This window comes from Tamandua tetradactyla, chromosome 21 (genome assembly GCF_023851605.1).
Source record: "Tamandua tetradactyla isolate mTamTet1 chromosome 21, mTamTet1.pri, whole genome shotgun sequence".
NCBI classification, from domain to species: domain Eukaryota; kingdom Metazoa; phylum Chordata; class Mammalia; order Pilosa; family Myrmecophagidae; genus Tamandua; species Tamandua tetradactyla.
This window is the reverse complement of record NC_135347.1, coordinates 40,693,132-40,706,504: the sequence shown is the minus strand read 5'-3', so window position 1 is coordinate 40,706,504 and position 13,373 is coordinate 40,693,132. Positions and strand designations below refer to the sequence as shown.

Genomic DNA, 13,373 nt, shown 5'->3' with positions numbered 1-13,373 from the left:
ACTATTTGTTTCTTTGTTTGACTGGGCCATATGTTCAATTTTCTGAGCGTGATCCGTTATCTTCTGCTGGCGTCTGGGCATTTAGTCAGATTTCCCTGGGTGTTCGACCCCACAGGTTGAAAGATTTTTCTGTGCAATCTCTGGGTTCTGTTTTTATCCTGCCCAGTAGGTGGCGCTCGTGGCACACGTTTGTCTACGGATTCCACCAGTGAAAGTTGCTGTGGGTCCTTTAACTCTGGAAAATTCTCGCCGTAGGGGAGGTTTGGCAGCCAAAGCGTCTTGGAAGAATGCCAGCCGGCCTGGGGTTCCGAATGCGGGGAGGGTCGCCGGCCGCCGCAGCACAGGAGAGCGTCCGGCCGAATTAGCTAGTCGGCCCAGGGCGCCAAGCGTGGCGGGAGGGCACTAGCTGTCACAGCCCGGGAAAGTGCACTGTTCCCAGCTGGATGGGGGAGTTACGTGTTTGGAAGGGATCCCCCAGTCACTGTTCTCCGCAGTCTGGGGATTTCCGACCCAACTATCTCAGTTGGTCCGGGGGGCCTCGCGTGGTGGGGGCACCAGCTGCCGCGGCCTAAGGGGACCGCCTGTCCAATTCTACCAGCTGGCCTGGGAAGGTGGAAGGGAAGGACTCCGGTCGCTTGCCGTCCCACCCAGGAAAGCCCGTGCCCCTTGGTGATCTCACCGGAGCTGGTTCTCCCAGATAGTCAGCCGTTCTAGGATGGGGTACGCTGTCCCAGCCGTTCCAGGATGGGGTACGCTGTCCCTTTGATCTCCCTCGTGGCTCCGGGAGCTGCTCTGTATTATCTCCACTCCCTCAGTAGCTGTTCTGGAGGAGGAAAGGTGAGGGCAGCAAGGCTGTCGAGGCTGGTAGCGGAGGAGCCGGTGAAGGCGGGGAAGAGGGCACCGTGGTGGTTGGAGAGCCGCCGGAGCAGGAGGGGGAAGAGAGGGGAGAAGGAGGGCGGGCGGTTCGGCTGCTGCGGGGTGTGGGCGCCGCGCGGCGGGCGGGCGGAGAAAGAGCAAAGTATGATTTTAAGAACAAAAATTTTCTAAGCTGTGAATGATAAATGAGGTTTAAAATATCTCTAATTTAGGTATAGTTATATCTTAACAGGGGATGAGGTCATATATTTTGCTAAGGTTGATTTTTGAAGTATAAGGAAATAAAGCCCTGGTAAACTTTGATATGACAGCCTTATAGGTTCTTTCCAGAGCCCTGCTAACCATGCTTTACTCCTTCTATCCTTTCCTTCCCTTCTTTCCCCCATCCGTCCCCCCCACCCCCCGTTCTTTCTTTCCATGTTTTGAATTCCTATGATGTGTCAGAGCCTATTTCTAGGCTAAGTGAGTAAGATAGAAATTGAACCCACCTTTATGGAGCTTTCATTCTTATGGGCAGACAAAAATACCTAAACAAGAAGATCAAGTATTTGTTAGGAATAAATGGCACAAAGAAAACTAAACAGAGTAATATGTCAGAATGGCTCAAGGAAGGCGTTTCTAAGGAAGGAATAGTTGAATTTCCTCTCGAATGAGGAATGCGATGAGAAGGAGGCAGCCATCTGAGGATCTCTGGGAACAGTGTGCCTGGCCGAGGGAAAAGTTTCTGCAAAGACTCTGAGCAGGAATGATTTTGGTGTGTTTGAGCCATAGAAAGGAGGTCACTGTGATGGGAATATAGTGAAAAGGGGGAGAACAGTACAAGGTGAGACTGGAGAGGCAGAGAGGCACAGAGTTGTGTGGGGCTTTTTAGGCCATTTAGGGAGTTTGGACTTAAGTGCACTGGACATTCATTGGAAGCCTTTCAGCATCCAACAGCATTATGCTACTTTGCCTAATATTTATGCTACAACAACAGTAATGATGTTTCCTGTGGCTTTATTCTTTAAGACAAGATCATCAACTCTCTGGAGAAGCCTTCCACCAATCCATATGATCGCTTTCTCCTAGAGCACCTCTTTCATTCTCCAGGCTGCTTATTTTTTGCTTGGCATATTCTGCTTTGGGGCTGATTAAAATTTTACAGCATAAAGTGCAAATTCAGTGAAGTCAAGGTTGTGTTTTAGAGATCTTTGTCTCTCCCACAGGGTCTTCCAGAGTCTTCTATGAACTAAATACTCAGTAATATGTGTTAATCTTCCCTTATGTAGATTAGAGGAAGAAGAGGTTTTGTAAATTTTCATTTTAACCTATCACAGTGCCAAGGGCAGTGCCATACCAGAGTGAATATGCATGCTCAGTAAATCCAATTATGGAAAATGTGTTTAAGCATGGATCTCAGTGAAACAATGGATTAAAATTGACCCTTTGATTGATAGTCACTTACTTCTTAAGGCTTTTTTTTTTTTTTTTAACATGGGCAGGCACCGGGAATCGAACCCGGATCCTCGGGCATGGCAGTCAAGCACTCTTACCTGCTGAGCCACTGTGGCCCGCCCCGTAAGGCTTTTAATAAATTGAAATAATATTTATCCACAAATAGAGCCCTTAACCATACTAATAAGACTGTTGGTCAAATATATATTTTAGTAAGAGTGAATTAGAAAGTATTTTTTTTATTATTTTCTGTCTCACATTGTGGCTACAATGTATAATTGATTCACTCTTTGACTTTAAATTGTCTCCAGTTTCAGTTCCTGTACAGGGGGATTTAGTACGCATGACTGTCTGTGTTTACTCTGTTAATATGCCCCGGGGATTCACAGATTTCAATTGCAGCATAGTTTCTAAACCCAGATTAGCCTCACAGGAAAGCTGTTCATGTCCTTCATCTTTTAGGTTGCTCTTCTCTCCACCTTTCCTAGTGCCTTCAGTGCAGCATTTGCATTCCCATGCATTTTCTGTATGAAAACCTTTTTGTCTGCATGAACCTTGTCTTTGGTGCCCAGCTCTTTGTTGGCTGCAGCAGTTTTGGAATCAGGCTTTCATCAAGGCTGTGATAATGCTGAAGTAGTTCTCCTGGACAGCAGTTTGTAACTCAGATGTAACTGTCTAGTTATTATTCCTTTCCCGATTCATTCCAAAGATCACCCATATGTACTGATTTAGAATTAGACGGGGACCTAGCCCTGCCTCCGCCTTTACATCAGCCACTCACTCAACTTTTATGTTTAGTTTTTTCCTTCATAAAATTGGTGGTAAGGTGTTGGACTATTAATTTTCAACCTCTTTCAACTGTTTGAAACATATGGATCTAAGAATTCTGCATGTGCTTTAAAAATCTCTGATGCAGATGGGATTTTGCCTGTTGTTAATGTTATGGTCTGACATTGGGGGCTTTAAGTCCTTGGAATAATTCGTTGAGAGATTACCACTTGTCAGGTGTACTGTAAATTGCACTTCACACGTGATTTAATCTTTTTAACAGTCTTATGAGGTAGCAATTATTAATCCTATTTTATAAACGAGGGGACAGATAATTTATCCCAGATGTTGACCTCAGTCCCTGCTTGGATGTGTGCGTGAGAAGACTCTTCATTTCTAAAATTTCACAAATTTATGCACAAATTTTCACAGAGCAATCTCAGTGTTTCTCTCAGCCTTAAAAGATACGCCTTTTAGGAAATAGACTCAGTAAAATGGGCTCTCTCCCTGGGAAAGAAAGGGGAATTGTTTATATTGGATAACCCAGGGCTCCAGGAAAGAGGGCCTCGCTTGCCTAGGTGGGGGGGTTCCTGGTGCCTGAAGGGACCACCGGTAACCGCCTGTCGCGCAACTCGCCCGGGATGCTCGGGAGCAGCCGCAGGGCTGATGCTTCCCTGCTCGCGGGCGGGTCAGCTTCCCCGCCTGGCTGCTGGAAGAGTCCATTAGGGATGGCCAAGGCAGGGTGTTACCGACGCCGGCACGCAGACCTGGCTGCCTGCTGCGTAGAGGAGGGCGCGCTGCCACGGGCGGCCACCCCCGCTCCGCTAGGCAGGTGAGCGCGGCCCCGGGAGCCACCGGCCCTATTGGAGCTGTGAGAAGATGGAGGGGTTGGGGGGGATAGGGGGGATGGGGGTGCGGGGAGGGGGTGAGGGAGAAGGGGGCGGGGGTGAGGGAGAAGGGGGCGGAGGATGCTTCTCCCCTCCTGGCCGGGTAGCGGGAGAAGCAGTCAGCCGGCAGCCCGGGTGAGCCGTGGAGATTGGAGCGAGAGGCCGAGCCAGCGAGGACCTGCGGGGACTGCCGGGCGCGCGCGGATGTCGGTGTCCCCGGGGCTAGGTATGAATTGGGCGGGGGACGGGGCCGCGAGCATCCCGCTGCCTCGGGAAGCGGCCGCAGGGTCCGCGGGTGTGGGGTCGCCGCCCCGGCACCTGCTGCGGGGATGAGCGGCGAGGGCGGCGCGGGCCAATCCCGCGGGGCTGCGGGTCGCCTCTGCCCGCCGCCGTGCTCTCAGCCCGCCCTTCCTTCCCGCCCGCCCTTCCGAAAGCTGCGCGACCTCACTGAAGGTGACAACTGGGTCAGCGGAGTGAAAGTTCCCTTTCTTCTCATCCCATTTGGAATCGGAACTCTAACCTTAATTTTAAGAAGTCAGGTCGGTGAATGACCGAGAACGGCGTGCCGTAGGGAATGTTAAAAATGGGCTGGACTGAGAGAGACTTGAAGGGTCTTGTTTGTGATCAGGATAACCGCTTGGTCGGAGCACTGCCAGCGAGCTGTACTGATTTCAGAGAGTTTGGAATACCCTTGAGATTATGGAATAATTAATTTTTTAAAAACCTCACAAATTTTGAATGCCTTAAACTATATTCTGACTTTCCCTAAAACTAAAACTCAGAAAGCAAGGCGATGTTCATCAAAGAAAATGTTACCGTTCAGTATTAACTTTTCCTATGTCATTTTTGTCCTAAAACAACTTTTCACATTTTGCAAATTCGCACCCTTTAAAATGTGTGTAATGTGTTTATAAGTGAGCGACATACTCTTAAAAATTATTGATATCAAATCTTAACAGTATCATTATTGAGGATTAGGATAAAGCTCAAAAATGTATTTTAACTAATACAGCATTATTTAAAACAATTTTGCTTAACTTATTATCACTTTAAATGACTAAAGTGTCTTTTTTGCCCCCTTTATGTGTCTTTTATCAAAAGAACAAGATCAAACAATAACAAAGAATTTCAAGAAAGGAAAAAAGAATGTTAGTGTCAGGATACCAGTGAACACTGGCAATTTCTTTTTGGCTAACTTTCTAGATAAGTGGCAAACTCTTAAGCCAATGTAACATTTGAGAAAAAAGTAGGCTGTAGGAAAGTACCAAATACTGTCTGAATTGCATTATAATAAAATATGTTATTTGATGTAAAATCCTGTCTCTGCCATTAACTTTTAATGACTTGAACTATACATCTTTTGGAGCTTTAGTTTCTTCATTTATAAAATAAGGGGACCAGACTAGGTGGTTACTGAAATTTGTTTCAACTAAAAGTTCTCTCTCAAGATTATAACTTTTGAAAGAAGTAACTCAAATGTATACACTAAAGAAAATGCATGACCGATTCCTATCTCCATGTTCCTATTTCCATGATGAATGAGAGTAGTAGCAATCACTTATTGAATACATACTCTATTTCATGAATTCTAAAAAGCCCTTTGTATAAATTATCTTGAGCACTCACAACACAATATTAAACAGTATTGTTCCAATTTGTAGATAATGACATCAAAGTGTAGAAGGTTTAAGCTTCTTGTTCCAAGTTACTTAGTTAGTAGGAGCTGGATCAAGAAATTTTTTTCTGAGTGCTCTTAGCAGCTACACTGTACCAAATGTAATGATTAAAAGTTGAAACTGCCTATAAACTGGAGTAATCTTAGACTACCATGTCAACCCATAATGGTAAAGGTAAATTATGTAACAACACTGAATCTGGATACCATCAGATAGAGAAATGATGCATCAGTTCACATTTATTATGTTTTAGTTACAACAATGATAGTTTTTATACAGTATATATACTTAGCAGATATTGAATATCAATTGTATTCATTATTGGAAAATATTAGTAAAAATAACGATTAGAAATTATGTAGGAGAACAGAAGCCAGTATTAGGCAGTGATGTCTTTCTACTTGGAGTTTTCCATGCCCGTGTTCATGATGCTACTCCCAAAGAAAAAGCGTACTGCTCACAGCAGAATTTGTTATGACCAAACTTTTTTGTTCATGTTCCCATGATGACTCATAAGAGTATGCCACATTTACTAAATGCTCACTATGTACCAGAAATTGTATAAAGCTCTTTAAATAGAATAGTTTTCTATTTAATCATGAATTAAATAGTATTATTGGATTTACAGATGAAGAAATGAGGCAGAAAGCTCTGTGCCCTGGGAGGACCTACAAGAATTACTTTTTGCTTTAGATAAGGTAGTTCAGATATACGTAGATAGATGTACGTGGATGTAACATAAAATGCTGAAGCACAGAACTGGACTAACCTCTGTATTTTATATTTGGGGAAATTGAGACCTAAAAAAGTTAAGAGGCCCACTTAACTTCACATGTTCCATTTTCTAATTATGACTTTAGTCACTTCTATATACCTGTAAATTAAATGAGAAGCAGCTTAACAAGTTGATTTGACCATTAAATGTTTGATTATTGCCGTTGAACCAGATGCTACCTCATGGCCTTATATTGCTGACCCTACCGTTTTAGAAATTTCAGGGTTGCCTTTTCTTTCCCCAATCGGAATACAAAATTCCAGTAACTTTATTATATACTTCTGTAGTATCTTGAGGCCTGATAAAGGTGGTTAATATATTTAATAAGTGACTTTCTTACAAATTTACTTATGACAATCATTATTTTATTCACCAAGTCTGAAATCTGCACAGTGGAAGCACTGTGCCATCACCATTTTTACCTCACATGGAGGGCAGCTAGGTGATTTATGGATGCTTGGAAAGGGTATTGAGCTTCTTAGATGGTGATTGCTTAATTTGATTATAGAATGTAGTGTGTTACCATGGAGAGATTTGGATGAGTATGTTCCTGATTTGTGGGAAAATTCACACAGCTAACACACAGTTGAGTCTGTTTTTCTTTCTTTCTTTCCTCTCCTTCTTCTTTCTTTGACTTGGGAATAACTTTTGACTAATTATAAAGATGGTACAGAAAGCATATAGGAAATTCAAAAAGTACAAAGATAACGAAAAATCACCAGAAACCCTACTGTCCAAGGGTTTTGGTGAACATCCACCCAGAGAAATTTCTTTCTTACCTTAACTCCTGCAGAATCTGGATGAGAATGGGATTATTAATTGAAACTATTTATAGTTTAAAGCTCTGTTTAGTCTTCATATATTGTTACTTGCAGGCAGTTCAAACCTCATGTAAATAAATTTGTTGAGAAATGAACATAAACAGTACTAATAAACTGGGTTCTTTATACTTTACGCAAAATAAAGTAGTACAGAGGTTAATTCACCAAGCATGCTTGCCCATTTTTCTCCCTCCACAAGCAGAGTTAGGAGAACAGGTGGCATCTTGTGCATGTATGGAGGGTTCCCTCAATATGTCAGGATGTCAGGCCTCACAAGAGCCTCAGCACCCAGCTCTTTCGCCTTGAAAGAGGTATGGCAGAGGAGAAGTGTGGAGCTGGGACATGGGAGGCTGTGGTATTACGAAGGCTGTGTTTTCTGATTCCACTGTGACACACTATACACTTTAAAATGTCCCAGACCTAGTCCCTCCCCAGCTGCTGGGCAGGTGGTTATTGGGCCCTTTTCTGGTGCAGTCAGGCGTTAAGTCTGACTATACCTCAAAATAAGGGCAGGATGCTGATAGGGAATTCCTCACTCATTCACTCAGAATTCTGAAAACCCGAAATGGATCTCTATTCATATAAAAGGAAAAACTGGCTTTAGAAATAATTGTCCTTCCATAAATGAGTTTTGAACTATTACTCACAAAATTATTATGTATAAAAGGAGGCCTGGTATCTGTTTGAGAGCTAATTTTTCTTATGCACCTGAATGTGAGTACCTGAAAAATATTCATGTTTTAAAGATTATATTATTTGATCATTTTACTTGAATACATTTATTTGTTGTTCAAAACTCTTTTTCTCTAGGCACATTTCCCCATTTTGTACTATATGTTTGAGTGTCAAGGTCTTTCATGCTTTACTTTATTAGGGGCTTAACATGGCATTAATCCAACCATCTGTTCCTTTCTTGGCACACCAGCACATTGGAGGTGCTGGTAGGGGTGAAATAAATTTCCCACATTTTAAAGGTTAGGGAAAGAGCTACCTTTATGAATAGATTGCAAATGATTCTCAGCAAGACAATGGTGCAGAAGTGGAGTAAAAAATCCATTTCATTCTCTGAAGCAAAAGCTCTCCTGTCTGTCTTTAGTTATGCTGAAAGGCAATTAGCATTTCAACTAGCCTATGTGGTTCTGTGTGGCGAAGTATTTGGGTTTATAATTTGCTGCTCTGGGTCTGAGGCTGTTGAGTGCTAGCTCTTATGTAACTCTCTCTCCAAGTAGGCTTCTCCAGCATAGTGATTGTTGCTGGTCTTAAATAACTAATCAACAAAGAGTTTTCCTTACCTACAACTGTAGGGTGCCATAGGGCAAGGAAAATGAAATGCTAAGCTAATAAGAAGAGATTGCAATTATTAAATAGTCATTTCTGCAGTGTGGCATAGGTTGAAAGATACAGGGTAGCTTTAATAAAATACAACTCCAAAAAGGTGTTGTGTAACACTGTTAATAGTTTGTTTCTGCATGTGGTTTGCACAGTAAACAGAGGGCATATATACTGGAATTAACTGAGCTAATATGACTCAAAATGACAAAACAGAAGCAATTCTTAATTATTTATATTGACTTTGCTTTCTTTCTACAAAGAATAATTCTGTGGGGAATATGTGTAAAAGAGAAATGACTTCTTTTATTAAATGTAACAAATGAACAAGTGTTCTGAAGCATATTGTGGAAATAATTTGAGGTTTTGTATTTGTTTAAATTTATTTAAATTAAATTAAAATAATTTAAATTTAAAATTAAAATTTTAAAATAAATAAATTTGTTCGCTTCTTCAGTCATGAACTCTGATAATTAGATAATATTAATGTTCTTCATAGTATATACTCATATTCCTCTCTAGAAAATCCTTTTGTTAGGATACTTGGAATGATGTCCTTTAATCTATGTCATGGGGCAGTAATTCAATTTAGCTCATCTTTTAATGCAGCACTGTTTTGCAGAGTTGTACTTATATATAATTATTTGGAAGTAAAATAATACACTCTCATTTTTCAAGTAATGTTTAAGTGAAAGAAGGCATAATAGAGACAAGTGTTTTAGATAGAAACCTTGCAAAAAATGATCGACATAATTTTGAGAACAGATATGAAAGAATTGCATAATCTCCTATATTTTGAATCCGTGATTATACAGAGAAAGCCCTATCTGCAGTTACAATTAAAGTTATTCATATATTAATGAATAAATTCAGCAGTGTTGATGAGCGGGAATGAAACTAAGAAGGTCAATCAGCTAAGGATGAAAAGTATTTTGGAAAAAAGTGGGACTTCATTGGACTTTGAAGAATGGTGAAGGAGAGGAAGTGGGAAGAGGGAGAGAGGAAGGGAAGTAGTTTGGATCAAAGGGTCAGAGGCGAGAATGATTCAGGTGTCTTATCCTACACATATTACATCAATTTGACTGGAACAGTTCAAGGAAGAGATGACGATAAGTGGAAGTGACAGGGAGGACTGCATTTTTTTTTAAAGTGCAATTCACATTTTTTGAGATGTAATTCACAAAAATGTATACCTTTAAAGTGCACAATTCTGTAAGTATACTTACAAACCTATGCAGATATCACCACTATCAATTTTAGAACAATTTCATCAACTCAGAAACCCTGTCCTTATTAGCTTTCACATCCTATCTCTTTCTCCCCACCCCGACCCCAGCCCAGATCCTGGTGTTTGAGTTTCCTAATGTGCCGTAACAAAGTACAATAAACTGAGTGGCTTAAAACAACAGAAATGTATTTTCTTACAGTTCTGAAGGCTAGAAGACTGAATCAAGGTGTTGACAAGGCCATTTTCCTCTGAGGTTCTTGGGAAGAATCAGTTCCATGACTGTCGTAGCTTCTGGTGGCTTTTGACAGTTCTTAGCATTCATTGGTTTGTAGTCACTCCAGTTTTGCCTCTATCATCAATGGCCAACGTCTTTCCTGTACGTGACTGTGTCTTCATTTGGCATTCTCTCTGTGCGTCTATATCCAAATTTCCCTCTTCTTATAAAGACAGAAGTTGTATATGATTTAGAGCCAACACTAATCCTGTATGACCTTGACTTGATTGCATGTGTAAAATCCCTATTTCCAAACAAAGTCACATTCAAAGGTACCAGGAGTTAGGATTTGAATTTTTAATTTTGGAAGGCACAATTCAACCCTAAATACCTGGAAACACTTATCTATTTTCTGTCTCTGTGGGACTGCCTATTCTAGACATTTCACATGAATGAAATTATACAAAATATGACCTTTCTATGTCTAACTTCTTTTGCTTCACATAATGTTTTCAAACTTCATCCATATTGTAGCATTAATCAGTATTTCATTCCTTTTTATGGTTGTGTACTATTCCATTGTATGGATATTCCATTTTGTTTATCCATTCATCAGTTGATGGACATTGGGTTGTTTTCACTTTTTAGCTATTGTGAATACTGCTGCTGTGAACATTTGTATACAAATTTATTCATGAGCATAGGTTTTCAGTTATTTTGCATATGTACTTAGGAGTGGAATTGCTGTGTCATATGGTAACTCTATGCTTTATTTTTTTAAGAATTACCAAACAATTTTCAAAAGTGGCTGCACCATTTTGCATTCCCACCAGCGATATATGAGGGTTCCAGTCTCTCTATATCCTTGCTAATATTTATTTTCTTCCATTTTAATTTTAACTGAACTGGTGGGAGTTAAGCAGTTTCTCATTGTGGTTTTGAAATACATTTCCCTGATGGCTACTGATGTTGAGCATCTTTTCATTTGCTTATTGGCCATATGTATGTCTTCCTTGGATAAATGGTATTCACATTCTTTGTCTTTTTTTTAGTTGTGTTGTCTTTTCATTGAGTTGAAGAATTCTTTATATATTCTGGATACTAGTCCTGTATCAGATATGTGATTTCCAAATATTTTCTCCCATTTTGGGGCTGACTTTTCACTTTCTTCGTAATAACCTTTGAATCACAAAGCTTTTTTAAAAATTATTTATTTATCAGGGAAGTTGTAGGTTTACAGAAAAATCATGAATAATATAGAGAACTTACATATGCACCCCCTTACCCATATAGTTTTTCCTATTATTAACATTTTGCATTAGTGTGATAACTTTGTTACAACATATGAAAAAATATTACCATAATTATACTATTAACTATAGTCCATGGTTTACAGTAGAGTTTACTATATGTGTTGTACAGTCCTATGTTATTTTTGAATTTATTCTAGTAGCGTATAATTTTACTAGTTTTATAACCTAAATTTTATAACCTAAAATTTCCCCTCTCAATCACATTCAAATATGTAATTCAGTGCTGTTAATTACAAAAGCACAAAGCTTTTAATTTTGTTGAAGTCCAGTTTATTTACTTTTTTCTTTGGTTGCTTGTGCCTTAGGTGTCATAAATGAGAAACCATTGCCTAATCCAAGGTCACAAAAATTTGCACTTATTTTTTTCTTCCAAGAGTTTTATAGTTTTAGCTCTTAACATTTAATTTTAAATATGGTATGAGATGAGGGTTCAATGTCATTCTTTTTTATTTGGATAGCCGGTTGTTCAGGCATCATTTATTTAAATGACTAGTCTTTCCCACTGAGTGATTGTGACACCCTTGTTGGAAACCAAATGGCCATAAGTGTATGGGTTTATTTCTGGACTCTCAATTCTGTTCTCTTGACTTATATGTATGTTCTTAACCCAGTCTCATTGTAACTTTATAATAAGTTTTGAAATTGGGACGTATGAGTCCTCAAACTTTGTTCGTAGGTTACTTTGACTATTCTCTATCCCTTATATTTCTGTATGAATTTAGGAACAGCCTGTCCATTTATGAAAAAAAAATAAGCAGCTCTGATTTGACAGGTATTACACTGAATTCATAGATCAGTTTGGGAGTATTTCCATCTTAATAGTATTAATTCCAATTCATGAACACATAAATATCTTCATATTTATTTATATGTATAATTTCTTTCAGTGATGTTTTGTGGTTTCTAATGTATAAGACTTGCTCTTCTTTTGTTAACATTTTTCTTAAGTATTTTATCTTTTTAATACTATTTTAAATGGAATTGTTCCTTTAATTTCATTTTTGAATAGTTCATTGCCAGTGTATAGAACTACACATAATATTTTGTATATTGGTCTTGTACCTTGTAAGCTTTCTGAATTCATTTATTTACTCTGATAGTTTTTTGGTGGATTCTTTATGATTTTCTATATGCAAAATCATGCCATCTGCAAAAATAGTTTTCTTCTTCCTTTGTAATTGTATGCATTTTCTTTCTTTCTTTTTTTCCTAATTGCCATTACTAGAACTTCCAGTACAGTGATGAAAAAAACTGGGGAAAGCAGACGTCTTCATCTTGTTTCTGACTTTAGGAGGAAAACTCTAAATCTCTCAACATTAAGTATAATGTTACCTGTGAAATTTTATGTGATGTCCTTCATCAGTTTGAGGAATTTCCCTTTTATTCCTTATTTATTGTGTATGTGTGTTTTTTTTTTTTTTTTTTTTTGAGAGAGAGGGAGGAAGGGAAGGAAGGAAGGATGGAAGGAAGGAAGGGAGGAAGAAAGGGAAACATCTTTAAACATTTTCTTGTTTTATTATATTTTGTTTGTTTGTTTGCTTTTTACATGGGCTGGGGCCGGGAATCGAACCGGGGTCCTCCGGCATGGCAGGCAAGCACTCTTGCCCGCTGAGCCACCGCGGCCCGCCCCAAGTGTATGTGTGTTTTTTAATCATGAATAGGTATTGGATTTTTGAAGTGATTTTTCTCACTTTATTTAGATAATCATGTGGTTTTGGTCCTTTTTATTCATTATTATTGTGCATGCATTGACTGATTTTTGTATGTTAAACCAATGTTGCATTCCGGGAACAGGTCCCACTGGGTTGTGGTGTGTAATTTATATTATATGTTACTTCATTAGTTTGCTAGGATTTTTGTTGAGAATTTTTGCTTCTATATTTATAGGGGCTGTTTGTCTTTCTTTTCTTGTGATGTCTTTGGTTTTGGGTATGAGTTTAATACTGGCCTCAGAGAATGAGTTGGGAAGTGCTCCCTTGCATTCTTATATTTGTAAGAGTTTGTGGAAGATTTTTAAACATTTGGTAGAATTCACCAATGAAGTCAACTGGT

At 39.4% G+C, this 13,373-nt stretch overlaps 1 protein-coding gene across 1 annotated transcript in view; it reads left to right on the top strand.

Annotated features, from left to right (window-relative positions):
- Positions 1 to 4,013: 4,013 nt before the first annotated feature.
- ADGRV1 (adhesion G protein-coupled receptor V1) overlaps positions 4,014 to 13,373 on the top strand; it is a 637,421-nt gene continuing 628,061 nt past the window's right edge. Inside the window, exon 1 of the mRNA XM_077139161.1 lies at positions 4,014 to 4,191. Coding sequence (XP_076995276.1) covers positions 4,047 to 4,191 — 145 coding nt within the window. The 5' untranslated portion in view covers positions 4,014 to 4,046. The remainder of the gene's footprint in view (positions 4,192 to 13,373) is intronic.